Genomic DNA, 16,636 nt, shown 5'->3' on the forward strand with positions numbered 1-16,636 from the left:
TCTCTTTCTTTTGTAGTGGAAATGTCTTGGCAGAGTCTCCATTCCACTCTCTCTTGTATTAGAGTCTAACAGTGCATTCCCTTTTCACTATTAATTACTAAGTGGATTTTAGGCAAATTTGCAGCATAAATCTTTGGAACATGTCTTCTAGTTAACAGAGATAAATTTGTTTACAAGAAATGTGTATTAATACTGTTCTTTTAATCTAAACATACTAAAAATCTAAATGAACAGTTTCTTTAGGTTACTGCCGCCACCTAAGGTGAATTACTTGTCATCATTTGCTAAGGTGAAAGAAAAGCCTCACAGGAATGATGTCTCTGCAGACATGTTTTCTTGTTTTCTGCTGCCATTGAGGCTCCTAGACAGCGCTTGATTTTTATTGATAAACCTTTCTCCCTTGTAAGAGGATAGACTTTCCAGGCAGGGTTTCTCTGTGTAGCTCTGACTGTCCTGGAACTCACTGTGTAAACTAGGCTGGCCTCGAACTCACAGAGATCCACCTGCCTCTGCCTCCTGAGGGCTGGGATTAAAGGCGTGCACCACCACATTTAGCACAGAAATCTTGCAATTTCTGACTTTGACAGAGACTGTAGGAGTCCTGAAATCTCTGGGCTTGTTAGCTTATATACCTGTGTCTTCCATTTCTTCTTATGTCTGGCATAGTAACTAACATGCACTAGTGATGCAGCGCTAGGAAAGCAGAGCCAGGGCTCATCTTGGGGGCCAGCCTGGTCTATAGAGCAAGGTTAGGGGCAACTGGGATGACCTAGTAAGGCTCTTACTTCAAAACAAATAATTGACAAATTTTTACTTCAAATTCAGTATGTTTAACCATCTCAAGTAACTACCAACAATAAATATTTTTAAATTAGTTCTTTACATTAGTATAGAATATAGAAAAATGACATGATGTTACCAAACTTCATAGATTTTAAGATTGAGTTTACATTTTTTTCACTGAAGTTAATTTTGTCATAGTCTCTTTAAATTGCTTGCCTGAATCTGACATGCATAAACATTAGTTTCATGTTGCTTTAACAGCAATGAGCCTAATGCAAAGAGCAGAATCTTAAAACAGAAAATTCTTCCCAGCACTTTTCCCTTTGAACCTCATGGATTTTGTTGTGTTGTTTTTTCATCTTTTCTTGGTCTTAATATTCTGACACCATTTGAAGCAGCCTGTCTTTTTGTGTGCTCACTTGAATATCTGAGGATTCTGAACGTGTTGCGTCCTGTCAGCATGCCACTCAGGGTTTTCTGTGAGAATAATGGGAAACAGAAGCATTTTTTCTCAAATTGCAAATATGTGTCTTCTATAATCCGTAGCGTGCATTACTCAGGATGGCTTTCACTGCTTTGGGTCTTCTAGAAGCTAAGCATGTCCTCCTAAGTACGAGTCTTTAGCTGAGGTAGAACTGCTGTCTGTGTCTGCACTAACGCTCTAGGCCATGACGACACAAAGGGGAGTCCTTCTGTCCTTCTGTCTCAGGGCATAGGTCTCCAGGAAAAGGGGAGACGGTGCTTCCACCCACCATGTGATCCATGGGCCGCTTCACTCATTGACTTCTATCTTAACATGGGAAGGAAGTTTAATTACATGTAAGAATGGGCTAGGGATGTAGCTTAGTAGTAGTGTTTGCATGCCAAGGACCCTAGGGTCAATTTCCAGCCACACAGATAGGATACTATGGGTGGATGGATAGAAAGAGAGAAAGAGAGAGACATAGATATGTAGATATGTAGGATTATATTGATACAGATAAGATAAATTTAGCAAGATCAATAAATGTGAAAGTTTTATAATATGTAACCTGGGTTCTTATACTCCTAGTCCTTTCACCATAAGTACATTGAAGACTCTAAAGTAACTGCAGTAAGCATTAGCCTGAGGACCGTCATGGTTAGCCCTGGAGAGTCGACAGTGACTCTCAGAGATCTGCTGCTGTACCGCTGGCCCCTCTTCGACTGAATCCCTAGCAGACGCTCTGACACTGTAGCCTTTGGTAGCAACAATCCTGCTGCAAACTGTTAGCGTGAGTGTATGGGCACGTTTTAGTCTGCCTCCTTCCAGACGCTAAGTAGTAAATACTCCCTCTGCTGCAGTAAAACTGGGCATTGGCTAATGAGAAACAGGAACTCTGTAATGTATTGAAAGACAGTGTGTAACATACTTCTTTGTAGTTAGGCTTGTGACTTGTGAGTTGACACGGAGGTAGTAGCCACAAAGACAGCCAGTTGTCTGGCAAGTACTTAAAGTGTGTCTATCGTCTGGGGTTTCTGCTATTGTTTCTGCTACTGTTCCCTCTTCCTCTTCCTCCTCACTCAAACTTCTTTAAAAACTAGACCCCCAGAGAGCCTAACACCATTACCAGGATGGTTGTGATATCAATTGTAATTTTAGATAATAAGACCTTTAAAAAGCAGTTACATCTAGCTCTGGAGCTTACAGATATTCCAAGTAAAAGCACCTCTGACTGCTAGAAATTTTGCATTTTGCTTTCTGCTTTTTTTATTTCCTTGGCTTGGCTAAACTTGAAGTTTCCTTTTCTAAAACAAATGATTTTATGGTATGTGTATAAAATCACACATTTTTTTCTCCTGGAGAAAAGTGTGTTTTTTGTTTTATTTGCATTTTTACAATTTGCATGCTCTCCTGTATTTTATAACCTTTGGTTTATGCAGGAATATGCTGAATTTCAGTATCGGAGGAGGCATAGACAGCAGCGCCGTCGAGGAGACGTACACAGCCTGCTCAGTAACCCCACAGATCCTGAAGAACCAAGCGAAAGCACTTTTGGTGAGCTCCGGGGGCGGCGGGTATCATTGAGTCTCTTAGTCTCTTGAGTTGCTTTTAAAACTGGCTGTTACCAATGTTTGTGAGGTTGTAATTTGGGTTCCCTGTAGATGTACAGATGTCTGTATTGGTAAGGACAACCAGGGAATTAATAACTGAAATAGGAGTGTCCTAGATTTATTGCACATCTCTGCTGTGTCACTTAGGTCAAGGCTCTGGCCATCTGTGTTGTCAGTTACCTCATGTTAAAATGAGTGTCAGATTAAATAATGCATGTAAAACACTGTGAGTGCTCAGAAAGGGGGTGCTCTTGATACCATTAATTTATCTTTCAAGTTAAACATGCCTAGACCGTAGTTGGACTACATATTGGTTCTTGGGGCTATTATAGTTCCAGAACTCTTTAATTTTTATTAAATCTGAAGACAGATACACTGAAATTTATTATGACTTAGGAAGAAGGAATGGGAATAGAACATGCATTAATGAAAGTTGTGGCAGCTGCAGGCAAATTTGAGATGTGTGTGCTTGGTATCTGTTATTGCTGACCGTCACACAGACCTGCTGGGAATGTGGGAGACGAGGCAAATACGAAGCTGAGTTTTCACAGGAGCTGAAAGAAAACCTACCAGTTTATAGGTATGTGGAGACAACAAACTGAACTGTCTGTGCTGCCAATTGCTTCCAAGCAGAGATACCAGATGGTGGCAGCAGCCGCAGGCCTGGCGCATCCGTGGTAAGCTCTGCGTCTATGAGTGTCCTGCACAGCTCTTCCCTGCGTGACTACAGCCCTGCCAGTCGTTCTGCAAACCAGGACTCTCTCCAGGTAGTTGCTGGCAGCATGGCACCATGCTTTTGCTTCTCTGCTCATTGGTTTCCTTTCTCTTCCTTCTGTGGTAGAAGTTTTATTTCAGTGATAGGCTACAAAGAGGGTTCTTGTATTTCAGATTTATGTTTGGTATATTTTTCTGTTTTAGCAAAGACAAGGAGAAAATGGTAAGATTTAAATATGTAAAAATAACATGTAGAATTAGAAATAATATTATCTGATAAAGGGAGACTGGTAAATGTGGTTGGATTAAATGTTTTCCTTTAGTCCCATTTTAAAAGGGTCTTACTTTCTGCTGCTCAGGCTCTGAGTTCCCTGGATGAAGATGACCCCAACATACTCCTTGCCATACAGCTGTCACTGCAAGACTCTGGGCTGGCTGTCGGTGAAGACGCCAGACACTTCCTTAGTAACGAAGCATCCCTAGGAGCCATCGGCACTTCCTTACCTTCACGGCTGGACTCGGCACCCAGGAGCACAGAGAGTCCTCGGGCTGCACTGAGCAGCTCTGAGTTGCTGGAGCTTGGTGACAGCCTCATGAGACTAGGAGCAGACAGTGACCCGTTCTCAACTGATACTTTGAGTTCACGCCCTCTCAGTGAGACAAGAAGTGATTTCTGTCCCTCTTCCAGTGACCTTGACTCAGCTGGCCAGGACCCCAGTGCCAATGACAATCTTCTTGGCAATATTATGGCTTGGTTTCATGACATGAACCCTCAGAGTATCGCCCTGATCCCTCCAGCAGCAGCCACGGACATTGGTGCAGAACCTCAGCTTCCCTGTATCGGAGGTGGGTCAGAAGAGGTGAGGGACATGGAACTGGTGCCACCAGAAGAAGACTCAGTGTCCAGAGACATTGCCCATGAAGGTGTCCATGAAGAAGAAGGAGCCCAGATGGAAGAGAGCAGTCCGGCCAGGGAAGAGTTGTCTCAAGCTGGTGACAGCAGTAATGAAGCAGTTGGCAGAGGGGATGGGTCAGATGCTGCCAGTCAAACCCCTCAAACCTCAAGTGACTGGCCTGAGCAAGTACATTTAGTATGAAATGCACACATTTGCTCTCCGGGTAAATCGCAGTACAGGGGTCTGCTAGGTGGCATGTGCTTTATAGAGACTTGGACTTAATCTGAACTCAGTTGTAAATCACTGACATTAGGATTGACTGCAAAAGAGTTCCCTCAGACGGTAGCTACAGTGCCGACTTTAACCTTACAGGGAGTTTCTTTTGTATTTATCCCTTTTTTAGTGACAAAAAGGAGCTGGAGAAAACGCAGTGGAGTAAGTGGGTTCGCACCCACACTCTGAGAAAATGCAGTGCTGTCTAGCCTGGAGGTGGCAGGCTTCAGTTGACCGTTCAAATCAGAAGCGTACTCCTTACTCCTTAGCTGGCTTTCCTCTTTTTTAAAAAAGTGAAAAGTTTTCTTCATTGTAGAAGTTGGGCTGGACAGTCCTGATAACGTGCCCTCAGTGTCTGTGTCCTCTTCGGGAGCCTCCTTCCCCTGTCCGAGCAGTGTGAGCTGAGGTATCCATGCCGCTTTCAGCGCTGCGTCTGCCACAGTGTGAGTGGTGTGGTTTTCACAGGAATCAAAGATCCCTCCTTCTCACGTCTATTCACAGTCCAATTGTGCCAAACTCTGACTAACAAGGCGTTTAGGTGTGCTGCCTCCTGGCGTGCTCCAGGGCGGTGTCGTTGTTCTCGGGAGTAAAAGTGCCACTGGGTAGCAACGATGTCCAGAACTTAATAGGCTTCTGTTGCCATGGAGACTGCATTTAAATAAATGTAGCCTGTAGCTTAAGTAAACTAAAACTAATGCTGCTGTTAAAACAGTTTATTTTAATATTAAAATACAGTTGATTAGCAACAGCGGTGCTGTATTTAAGAGACACTTTATTGGAAGTGCAATCATAGTTCTTTGTTTTCACAATTTTACAGTGCATTCTAATTATTAACGGGTGCAATTACTTTTAATGGTGTTTTATAACATAGAAAAACTGGAGTTTTCATGAGTTACAGTAAATCCCACAGTTACTAAAAAAAAAAAATCAACACAACATCCTACGCAACATGTTACCGTGCCTTTGCCTAACCTAAATGGATAGTTGCAGTTAAGTAAGTCAGTGATTCAAATTTCAATGTCTTTTCTGAAGTAACTATGCTATGAATTGCGAAGACCTCCATGAAACCACCCATGGCCTTGCCTTTACAGTAACTATGACAGCTAAGTGTTCAGTTCGTTTGCCTAGATAGCAAATGCTGCTGTGTTTGTTTTCTTACGCAACACTCATCTGCTGTGTGAGCACTGTTTAGTATTGAAAAACTCAACCTCCTAGTTATCAGTATCCTACTGTGAAGAAATACTGGTCTTAGTTGTAATTAAGATACAGATGGTACCGTGTGTAATTAAACTAGAGTAACCTGTCGAATGGCTCTCTCACTATTAGTAAAGCTAGCACAACATAAGCAAAACAGACACACGGGCACTGCTTGGAGTGCTTTGCCACACCGTTACCAGAGACCAAAATTTCTATACCAGGTTTGTACAGGAGAGTCCTAGGCCAGGTAAAAGATTGCCTCTAATGCCGAGATCCATAGTTATTCTTTTTCATTACCTCTTTTTGAACCTTGCTTTTGAAATATTCATGTACTTTGATTTCATATGGCCAAGACATTGTACTTGATTATTGGTAATCACTCATGGATATCAAGAGTCCCTAACAGTTGTTTATCTCCAGTTATCACAGCATTGATATGAATCCCTGTGCAGGTTAGTGGAGTTGTCTACAGTGTATTGCTGTACATTAAACTGAAATAATACAGGAAAGGATTTTATTTGGATTAAAAATATGAATACCATAAAGTTTCTAGATCAGGCTGTAACTTTTCCAGTGGAATGCACTTGTATCCCTAGAGGCTGCTTGCATGGCCATAGTGAGGAGAGGAGGCGTGCCTGTAGAGGGGAGGGGCGTCTGAGGAGGAGTCATGGCCTGTGGAGAGGAGGGGCTCCTGAGGAGAGGAGGGGCTCCTGAGGAGAGTAGGGGCTCCTGAGGAGAGGAGGGGCTCCTGAGGAGAGGAGGGGCTCCTGAGGAGAGGAGGGGCGCCTGTGGAGAGGAGGGGTGCCTGTGAAGAGGAGGGGCTCCTGAGGAGAGGAGGCATGCCCTGTGGAGAGGAGGGGCTCCTGAGGAGAGGAGGCATGCCCTGTGGAGAGGAGAGTACCTGAGGAGATCCATGTGCTGGGCTCCTGTTCCCTGGCTTTGTGCAGTGCCTGTTGTGATGTGCTGGGTTCCTGAGTGTGAAAAACTGTTGTTATCAGTTTGTATTTCCTTGGTACATTTTAAAAACAACACCGTCATTGACTTTCCAATTCAGTAATAAAGTCTGGCAAAGCCTATTTTGTAAACAAGTTAATTTTATAATGTAAAAAAAGAAAGTTAATCTAACCTTGACTTGTTATTTGCACTTTCATAGTCTATACTTGATACATTCCCACTTTATATACAGTAGGATTCTACAGACCTGTAGATGTTTGGCCAAATGAATGCTGTTAATAATATGTAAAATTCTTTGATTAAACATTTATTACTTAAACTATTTTCATTTTGTCTCATTAAATTATAAACGTCATTTAAAACTAATTAGGAAGCAAATTTTGCTTTATATTAATACCCTCGGATATGATGGTATTAATTTGGTTCCATCATGTAATTGATTAGTGCCTAATATTTTTACAGTAGCTCATTTGCGAAATGTTGTATACCCCAAAGATAAATTTGATTTCACTATATGACAATGTATTAAACTTCTGAAGTTAGCTAAATCTGATTTCATTTTATGACAATGTATTAAAATTGTGAATTTAGTGCTCATTTTAATTTCAGTAACTTTATGAAAAAAATGTTATGATTTCCTTGAAACCTAATAGAAATGCAGAGAAAAAGTAATATAGAACTTGAAGATCTGTTTTGTGAAATTGGGAGGAAGAGCTGTATGCCCTGTGAATAAAATGTTGTGCTTCTCACCCCCTCACTCTCTGCCTTCTGGTGAGCACAGCCCTTGCCATCCACCTTCAGCGCACACGTTCAGCCTCTCGCTGGTCCTTCGCAGGCTCTGCCCCGGGATCTCTCTGCATCCAGCCATCCCGTCTGCGTCTTCTGCTGTGCGGCTCAGAAACAAAAACTCCTGGGGTCCAGAGCTGAGTCCTTCCTTCAGTGTTTACCGTAGCCACTAGTCTCCTCTCCGTTTTCTTTTTAGATAACCTGTTGCTTGACCCTGAGGAATTAGAACCTGAGACTGGAGTTCAGTCATTTTAACACCATTACAGTTAGTTTGTCCCCAAAGAGTGAAACCTTGGAACCTAATAAACCGTGGTAGGAATTGGGGTGGGTGGGGGTGGGGCTGGCCCTAGGCTCGGCTCTTAGAGCCTCCTTTCGTCCAGCATTGGGCTAGGTCCATAACTAGTGGATCTTTTTAGCTACTGTTCCCTGGTCAGTTCCTGTAAGCTCATCAGAGCCAATAGATAAGGTCTCAAGAAAGATGAAGGGGGCTCTCACCTAGACCTTTTCTTTGTTAGTTGTGTTAGGATCAGGCAGTTTTCCAGTTTTCTCTTCTTTGGTATTGGGGATTGAGCCCTGCAACGGCTAGTAAAGCTAGATCAGAAAAGTCTCTTGAAGTGTTCGCTCAATTCTGCTTGTAAATGACAAGGTCGGTAGTGTTCTTGGGCTTTCTGCTTCTCCTAGTCCCTCGTCTCACTGTGTGCACAGGGCCTCCCCTGCCTGAGACAGCAGCTTATAAACAGGGCAAGACACAAATACACAAGACTGAACAGAAGAGCACAGAAGACAGTGGCTGGAATAGACTGGTTCTGGACTCCCTGTACGCCCGCACACTTGCGTGTTGAAGACTGCTGTGAAACATAGCTCCGTTGTACATTGAGATCTAGACTAGGCCACGATCCTTGAGCTGCCCCGTTACAGGTCAGGCTTCAAAAACTGCCCATTTCAGGAGTAGTAGCACAAGCGTGCCAGGACACACTGTCCCTTGTCCAGAAGGGTGGAAACCCTAGATGGGGGAGGAAACAAGTCGGCCCTGGAGCTGTTTTCACTGGACATGGCTGTCAGGCTCCCATGCCCTTAGCAAGCAGCGCTGTGCTCCTGACCTCTAAGTAAGCGCGTTAGTGGCTGTGCTGTCTCCCAACCTTCCGGCACAACTCTGTTGCCTTTGAATTTGAATAATGCAGGGATTGTCTGTTGCCCAAGCAAAAGATCTTTCTTTAGCTGTTCTTAGCCCATGAAAAACCCTCAATTAGAGATCAAGGGTCTTATTTCACTCTATGACTCAGCAGCCAGGGCCACACCTTTCAGCTGGAGCCACAAAGCTGCTGGGTGTCATTCACCAATGCCCTTTCCTAGGCCTGCCCACGTAGAGAAACAATCAAGGCAGCTGCACACTCATGTCAGCCCTCTGCTAGCCAAGCCTCTAACCCAGTGGTTCTCAACCTTCCTAATGCTTCAGCCCTTTAACACAGTTCCTGGTCCGTGGACCTGTCTGCCTGGGGGTGGACCGCCTGGAGACAGATCAGGGAAGTTGGTGTTTCCTGATGGTCTTAGGCAGCTCCCGTGAAGGGGTCATTCGACCCCCAGAGGTCGCAACTCACAGGTTGAGAACCACTGCTCTAAACGAGCTCAGCCTGTATTCATCAACAGGTGGGACCCTGGAATCCCAGAGGTTTCCTTCGTCCCTCACCTCATCCCCATCACTGGGGTGAGAACTTTCTCTGCGGAACTCCAAGGGCTCATAAACTTTGGTGCCTATATTCTTATGACTCACAATTTCTCTTCCAGAAAATCTTCACCATCTATCACTGTCAACACTCTCAGACCTAGGACTTCGTTTTGTCTTGACAAGCTGGTGGCACTGGCCCAGTCCCAGGCATGCTGGCAAGACAGCAGCAGACTGGGGCTCGAGGCAAGGGGCTCAGCCTCCTGGATACACACAGGCAGCCTGTGTCAGTCCTCCGTTCCCCCAGGCCCACGGGGTGACCCTTGCGCCTGGATCCTGGGTTGTGTTGCATTTGAAAATCCTCTGCCTGAAGGATGGCCTAGCTTCGGGCAGACGGTTAAAGCTGCCCTCTCTCCTCAATGTTACTTGATAGGCGAACAATGAGATGGGGAGGGCAGCCTGCTCTTGGGCCCACAGCCACAGAGGGCGGCTGTCGGTGCACAGGCCCTGGAGCAAGGGCCGCAGGGCAAAGGGCCGACTTGCTTCTTCCCTGCAGCTAGCCTCTTCTCCCACCCTCCTGGATGAGGGACAGTGCGGCCTGGCACTCCTGTGCCACTACTCTCCGTGGGTGACAGGCAGACTCGGCTCCAGAAGTGGACGTGGGGCGTGATCTGTAGTGGGGAAGGAAAGCTAAAGGTACCGACCGAGGGAGTGGCGCCGGGATCTGGATGTACAGTGGAATTTGTGTGGTGGCCCCACGACACCAGTTTCACAACTGTCAGTCCCCGCCACCCCCATTCAGGGACCTCTACATACAGAGAAGTAACGGTGACACGTGGAGATGGATCCTCTCCTGGTCCCCACAGTCCCCTCCAACAGAAACAAACGCAGTAGAACCCTGTGAAACCTGGGGACTTTGGACCGGCTGAGGCAGAACCGGAAAACCTTTTCCTAGCCCAACATCGCCCCTGCTGGGTGTAGCCGCTAAGTACACCGATTTTATTTTTGAGAATATTACAGGTATCGAATTTACGTCGTTTCTATCCAACCCTGTCCAGCCCCTCCCATGTGTTTGCTACCCCCTCTTGAAATCATGACATGTATTATTCTTAAATGCACACGTATGATACAAACACTGGGTCCATTTAGTGTTCCTTGTAGGTGTTTTTAGGGCTGGCTGCTTGGGATTGGGTGACCTGTTGGGGGCTCATGCCTAGAGAAGACTGGACTCCCTCTCTTAGCGTCCATTAATTGCCTGTAGCTCGTCATCTAAGCAGGAAGCCTTGTGAGAGTTCCCTCATCCCCATTGGAATGTCAACTGTAAGTATACCCGCTTGGTTTTTATTTTTATTTTTGTTTGTGTGTCTAGAAGTGTTCTGCCTCCATGTATGTATGTGCACCACATGCGTGCCTGGTGTGCATAGTTTCCAGAAAGCCAAGAAGCAAAAGCCCAGTCTTAGCTGTGGCTGCTGCTTTTCTCCTTCCGGGGAAGCATGAACTCCTCAGGGCACCTGCAACCACGCCATCCCTGATGTCAGGAACGGTTGGACTGTCACACACACTTAAGGAGACAAATGCATTTGGTTATCCTCGTTCACCAACACTGAGGACTGTGGCCTTGGAAAAGAATCTTTGCTTCAGCATCCACGGGGTTCAAGTTGCAGAAAAATCAAAGCAAAGCCCTTGTTAGAAGACTGGCTGAATTACACCGAAAATTCAAGTCGCAGCCTCGGAGGGTGTTGGCGGTTAAAATAAGGGCATTAATTGTTAAAGAATGGGATCCCGTGCCTTGGCGGTGTGGGGGAGACCCCATTGAGGCTGAGAGCGTGGAACCCTCAGATTCTCAAGGGTTTATCTCACCCGAGGAAGTAACCTCCCCATGCTCATCAGAAGATGCCCTCCCCACTCCCTTAAATATTGCCCTTTCCACCTTTGAGGAAAATAATGATTCATTGTCTCTAGACCCATACCCAGACCTAAGGCAAAGAAGGCTCCTAGAGGGGAGTTGGAAATTGTAGTCCACAAGAAAGCGCGCTACACTACAGAAGTGCTTACTGAGCTTGCTAAGTCATTCAAGCAGATGTCTGGGGAATGTGGGGGGGAATAGATCTGTGTGGGATAACAGCAGAAGAAATGTAAAACAGGATTGGGTTGAATTGATTGTTATGAGTCCGCTGAGTGGAGGTTATGAGTCCACTGAGTGGAGGTTTGGGTTTATTATGGAAGCTCACAGCTGTTTTTAAGGAGGTGTCAAAAGTCTGAATGGCTGGCTGAAGCCTTTGGCAAAAGACGGCCTACTGAGGGGGAGTTGGAGATGCCTGCTCTCCCTTGGCTTGGTGTTGAAGGGATTTTCAGGCCCAGGGAAGTTGCAGTGGTGACGTGGATTTGCTCTGCAAAACCTGATCCTCCGCAATGGGCCTCCCAGAAGGCCTGCTCTTCACTAACCCTGCCATAGTGAGGCAGCACCAACGCTTCTGAAGACCTTTGTTGTTGCCCTTTCCCTTGTGCAGTGGATAAATTAAATGCAATGGGTTTAGTTGGGCCCCAAAGCAGCGGGCATCAGGTGGCAGCGCCGAGTCACAAAAGGCGAGGTGATCATAGTTACTGCGGTGGGTGGCATAGACAAAGCGTGTTCACAATGGCCAGACCCACTGATTCACAACCTTCCTCATGCTGTGAACTTTTAATCCAGCTCTGGGTACTCCTGTGAAGGTACCTGCCCTCCCGTGGGTGGACCCGCCTGGAGATGGGTGGAGGAACAGTGACTCAGTTTCTAAGAGCATCAGAAATGTGGTTCCCTGGGAAAGGGTTGTTTGACTTCCAGAGGGCAACCCACAGATGGAGAACCACTGGCCTAGCCACTGGCAGCACAGGCAAAGCGATTTTTGGGGTGGCATGACTTGTATGGACTTTTGGTGTTTCCGGGGGTGGTGGGGGGGAGCCACCGTGTTTTTGATCTGTATAAGCAGAAAAATAATCAAACAAAAATCTCAGCCCCAGCCAGGCAGGCAGATCTCTGTTTGAGGCCAGCCTGGTCTACAAAGCTAGTCCAGAACAGCCAAGGCTAGACAGAGTCTCGAAAAATCATAAAAAGAAAAAAAAAAAAAAGGCTCTACCCATGAATCAATTTCCAGATGAGCCAGTTTTCAGACACAGAACCCCATAAAGGAAGGGATGGCCAAGTTCTCCCGAGGAAACTCCTTGATGAAATACCTCAGAGTTTTGCTGTTATCCATACTTGGCTCTTCTCCAGAAGGACCTATGGGCCTTTCACAGGGTAACTGTACACTGGGGAAAATAATCAGACTTTCCAGGGACTACAGGATACTGGTTCTGACTTGACACTCATTCCAGGAGACTCCAAGAAACGTTGGCTTATGGAGGGCAGATGATTAACGGAGTTCTGGCAGATGTCTAACTCACAGTAGGTCCAGTGGGTCCTCTGAACTCATCCTGTGGTGATTTCCCCAGCCCCAGAATGTATATTTGGGATAAAGATACTTACAAGTTCCCTGACTGGGGAGAGAGGACTGTTAGGGCTGGAATAACTAACTGGAAGCCTTTAGTGTCGGCCCTGGTGAGGAAAATGGTAAATCCAAAACAGTGTGCCATCTCTGGAGGAACTGCAGAAATTAGTCCCTCCCACCCACCATCAAGGTCTTGGAAGCTTCAGGGTGGTGCTCCCCACCATATGGATGGTTTCTAACTCTTATCTGGTCAGTGCAGAAGACAGACCGATTGTGGAGAATGATAGTCAACTATCAAAAACTCAGTGAAGTGGCGGCTCCGATGGCAGCTGTCGGACCAGATTTGGTGTCCTTCCTTGAGCAGATTAACATGTCTGCTGGTATGTGGCACGCAGCCGTTGATCCATCAGATCTCCTTTTCTCTGCGCCTGTCCGTAAGGACCAACGGAAACAGTTTGCTTTTAGTCGGAAAGTCCAGTGGGTCACCTCAAGGTTATGCTGACTCTCCAGTCCTGTGTCCTAACTTACTTAGACGGGATCGTGATCATCTGTGTCTTCCACAAAATATCTCACAGGGGCACTGTACTGATGACGTTGTGATGTGGGACCAAGTGAGCAGGAGATGGTGACCACTTTGAACTCACTGGTAACACATGCCCATCTGAGGATGGGAAATAAATCTAACCAAAACCCAAGGGCCTTCTGCCTCAGTGGAACTCTTAGGAGTCCAGTGATAGGGTCATGCAAAGGCACTCCTTCTGAGGGGAAGGAAAGGTTTATTGCACCCGGCCCCTCCCACCACCAAGAAAGAAGCACAAAGTTTAGAAGGGCCTATCTGGACGCTGAAGGCAACACAGTCCTCACGTGGGTGTGTCACCCCTGCCCGTGTAACAAGTGACTCAGAAAGCTGCTAGCTTTGTGTGGGGCCTGGAAAAGGAGAAGGCTCTTCACCAGGTCCAGGTTGCTGTGCAGGCTCGTGCCCTGCAGGGAACCATGGCGCCGGCCTGGCCTAGCTGCCCTGAGAGGCATATGTCATAGGTTTTGTAGGTTGGAGTCCATGGCTCCTGGGGCACAGGGTGCCTTTCAGTTCCTGAGGAACCGACGCGCTCCCTCGGGCAGTGACGTGTCCAGGCCGCTTTGTGTGTCTCCGTATGTTCCCTCTGAAGCCAAGGAAGCGTGGAAGCCCATCATGACAATTGGTCTTCGACATTAACCTTGTGGACTTGTGTAGCTTACAAACAGCATTGTCTCCTGGCAACTAGGAGATTTGATAGATCAACAGCTGCATACCATCTACCAGAATCAACTGTATTGATCCTGGAGGGTATAAAAGTAATCTATTGATTGATCTTAGTCTTGCTGAGGCCCCTTTATCCTGAGCCCAAGATTTAATTCCTCAACCAGCCACCTCAGGTAACCTTGGCTCACTAAGGACGGGTAGGAGTGTACTCTACCACTTTGACCATTTGGTCCAGCAGACCCTATGGTGCCTGAGCTGTCAGCAGCAGCTGGAGATGCTGGCTGGAGCCTTTACAAGCTCCTGAAGGTGAACTTCAGAAGAGAGCTTGGAGCATCACCTGCAGATAAGTATTCTCCATTTGAGAGGCAGTTCTTGGCTGCTACTGTTGGGTCTTAGTGGAAACTGAACATTGGCAATGGGCCACTAAGTTACCATGCAACCTGAGCTGTCCATAATGAGTTGGGTATTACCCGACCCGCCAATTCATTAAGCAGGACATGCACAGCAGCAATCCATTATCAAACGAAAATGGTACTTACATGACTGGCCCCGAGAAAGTCGTGAAAGCACAAGTTACATAAAAAAGTTGCCCAAACACCTATGGTTTCTACGCCCATCACAGTGCCATCTTCTAGCAAGCATGTACCGATAACCTTGTGGGGGGGGTGCCCTGGGATTGGCTGACTGAGGAAGAGAAGGCTAGAGCCTAGTTTGCTGATGGGCCTGTACACACGCAGGTGACATCCGGAAGTGGCAAGCTGCAGTGTCACAACCCCTTTCCTGGGACAACTCTAGAAAGACCCCGCCGAAGGCACATCTTCACAGAGGATAGTACATTTTGTATGGAAAGAAAAGCTGCCAGATGTGCAGTTGTTCACTGTTTCATGGACTGTAGCCAGTGGGTTGGTTGGATGTCCAGGGACTTGGAAAGAACCTGATTGAAAAATTGGTACGAAAGACATCTGGGAAAGGAGCGTGTGGCGAGATCTCTCCAGACAGGCAAAGGATATGAAGGTACTTGTGTCCCATGTAAATGTTTATCAGAGAGTGACTTCAGCAGAGGTAGAGTTCAGTAATCAAACAGATTGCCTCATCCTGTGGATAGTCAGCCTCTTCCCTCAGCCGTCCCATAAACGAAGTGGCCGTGGTGGTAGAGATGGGGGTTATGCATGGGTTCGGCAACCTAGCTTCCACTCCCCAAGGCTAACCTGGCTACAGCTGCTGCTGAGTGCCAGATCTGCCAAGGGCAGACACCAACACTGAGCCTCGGCTCAGTGGCACCATTGAATGGTGTGGCACCATTCCCCAGGGCGGCCAGTCAGTGACACGGTTGCACGTTAACTACATTGTGACACTCTTCTGTGGATAGGACAACACTATCCTTTCTGGGGTAGATGCTTATTCTGGTTAGGGATTTGCTTTTCCTACATGCAGGGTCCTGCCAAAATGACTGACGGTAAGCTTACAGAATTTCCTATCCACTGTCATGGCACTCTACACAGTACTGTTTCTGACCAAGGACCTTACTTCACAGCCAGAGAAGTGCAACAATGGCCCACAGTCATGGAATACACTGGTCTTACCTTTTTCTCCGCCATCCTGAAGCACCTGGTCTGATGGATTACATGACCTTTTGAGGATACAGTTATAGCACCAATTAGATGGCAGCAGCCTGGAGACAGGGGCAGAGTTCTCCAGAAGATGATATATGCTTTGATTCAGCATCCAATGTGAGATACATTTTGTCCCATAGCCAGGATCCAAGGTCCAGGAATCAAGGGGTGGAAATGGGAATAGTTCCACTCACTATCACCACTAATGACCCACTAGAAAAGTTTTTGCGTTTTGTTTCTGTGAACTTAAATTCTGCTGGCCTATAAGATTTGATTCCAGAGTGGGGATCATTCCTGCCATCCATACTACAAACATTCCATTGAATGGGAAGCTCAGACTTCCCCTGGCCACTTTTGGCTTCTTAGCCAACAGGCTAAGAAAGGAATTACAGCCTACTCCTTCAGGATTCTGGCCTATACTGAAGACCAGCTGAGACATCCAGACATGTGAAATAAAAAACTACTGGATTTTTGGACCTTCTGTTGGTAGACAGCTATTATTGGATGAGCTTGGACCACAGCTTTTAAGCCTTCTGGATAGAAAGATAGGCAGGTCGATTGGGTAGGTAGGTGGGTAGGTGGATGGGTAGATGGATGGGTGGGTGGATGGATGGGTGGATGGGTGGATGGGTGGACGGGCGGGTGGATGGGTGGGTGGATGGGTGGATGGGTGGGTGGATGGCTGGGCGGATGGATGGGTGGATGGGTGGATGGGTGGGTGGATGGATGGGTGGATGGATGGGTGGATGGGTGGGTGGATGGATGGGTGGGTGGGTGGATGGGTAGGTGGATAAGTGAGTGAGTGGGTGGATGGGTGGATGGGTGGATGGATGGATGGATGGATGGATGGATGGGTGGGTAGGTAGATAAGTGGGTGAGTGGGTGGATGGGTGGATGGATGGATGGATGGATGGATGGGTGGGTAGGTGGATAAGTGGGTGAGTGGGTGGATGGGTGGAGCTTAAACTGAAACACTA

At 46.7% G+C, this 16,636-nt stretch overlaps 1 protein-coding gene and 1 long non-coding RNA gene across 12 annotated transcripts in view; one reads left to right on the plus strand and one right to left on the minus strand.

Annotated features, from left to right (window-relative positions):
* Ankib1 (ankyrin repeat and IBR domain containing 1) overlaps positions 1–7,212 on the plus strand; it is a 104,219-nt gene extending 97,007 nt beyond the window's left edge. For 6 of the 11 annotated variants that reach the window (XM_060373756.1, XM_060373755.1, XM_060373752.1 and 3 more), the window contains 3 exons: positions 2,686–2,800; positions 3,487–3,623; positions 3,930–7,212. In XM_060373756.1, coding sequence (XP_060229739.1) covers positions 2,686–2,800; positions 3,487–3,623; positions 3,930–4,667 — 990 coding nt within the window. In that variant the 3' untranslated portion in view covers positions 4,668–7,212. The remainder of the gene's footprint in view (positions 1–2,685; positions 2,801–3,486; positions 3,624–3,929) is intronic. The other 5 variants (XM_060373758.1, XM_060373762.1, XM_060373760.1 and 2 more) reach the window with 3 other exon arrangements.
* On the minus strand, positions 6,860–10,236 carry LOC132649670 (uncharacterized). The gene is made up of 2 exons (XR_009588148.1): positions 10,156–10,236; positions 6,860–7,890 (listed from the first exon to the last, which is right to left on the minus strand). It is a non-coding gene; the product is annotated as an uncharacterized LOC132649670 (long non-coding RNA).
* Positions 10,237–16,636: the final 6,400 nt, after the last annotated feature.

The sequence above is a fragment of the Meriones unguiculatus genome, chromosome 21 (genome assembly GCF_030254825.1).
Source record: "Meriones unguiculatus strain TT.TT164.6M chromosome 21, Bangor_MerUng_6.1, whole genome shotgun sequence".
Classification (NCBI taxonomy): Eukaryota; Metazoa; Chordata; class Mammalia; order Rodentia; family Muridae; genus Meriones; species Meriones unguiculatus.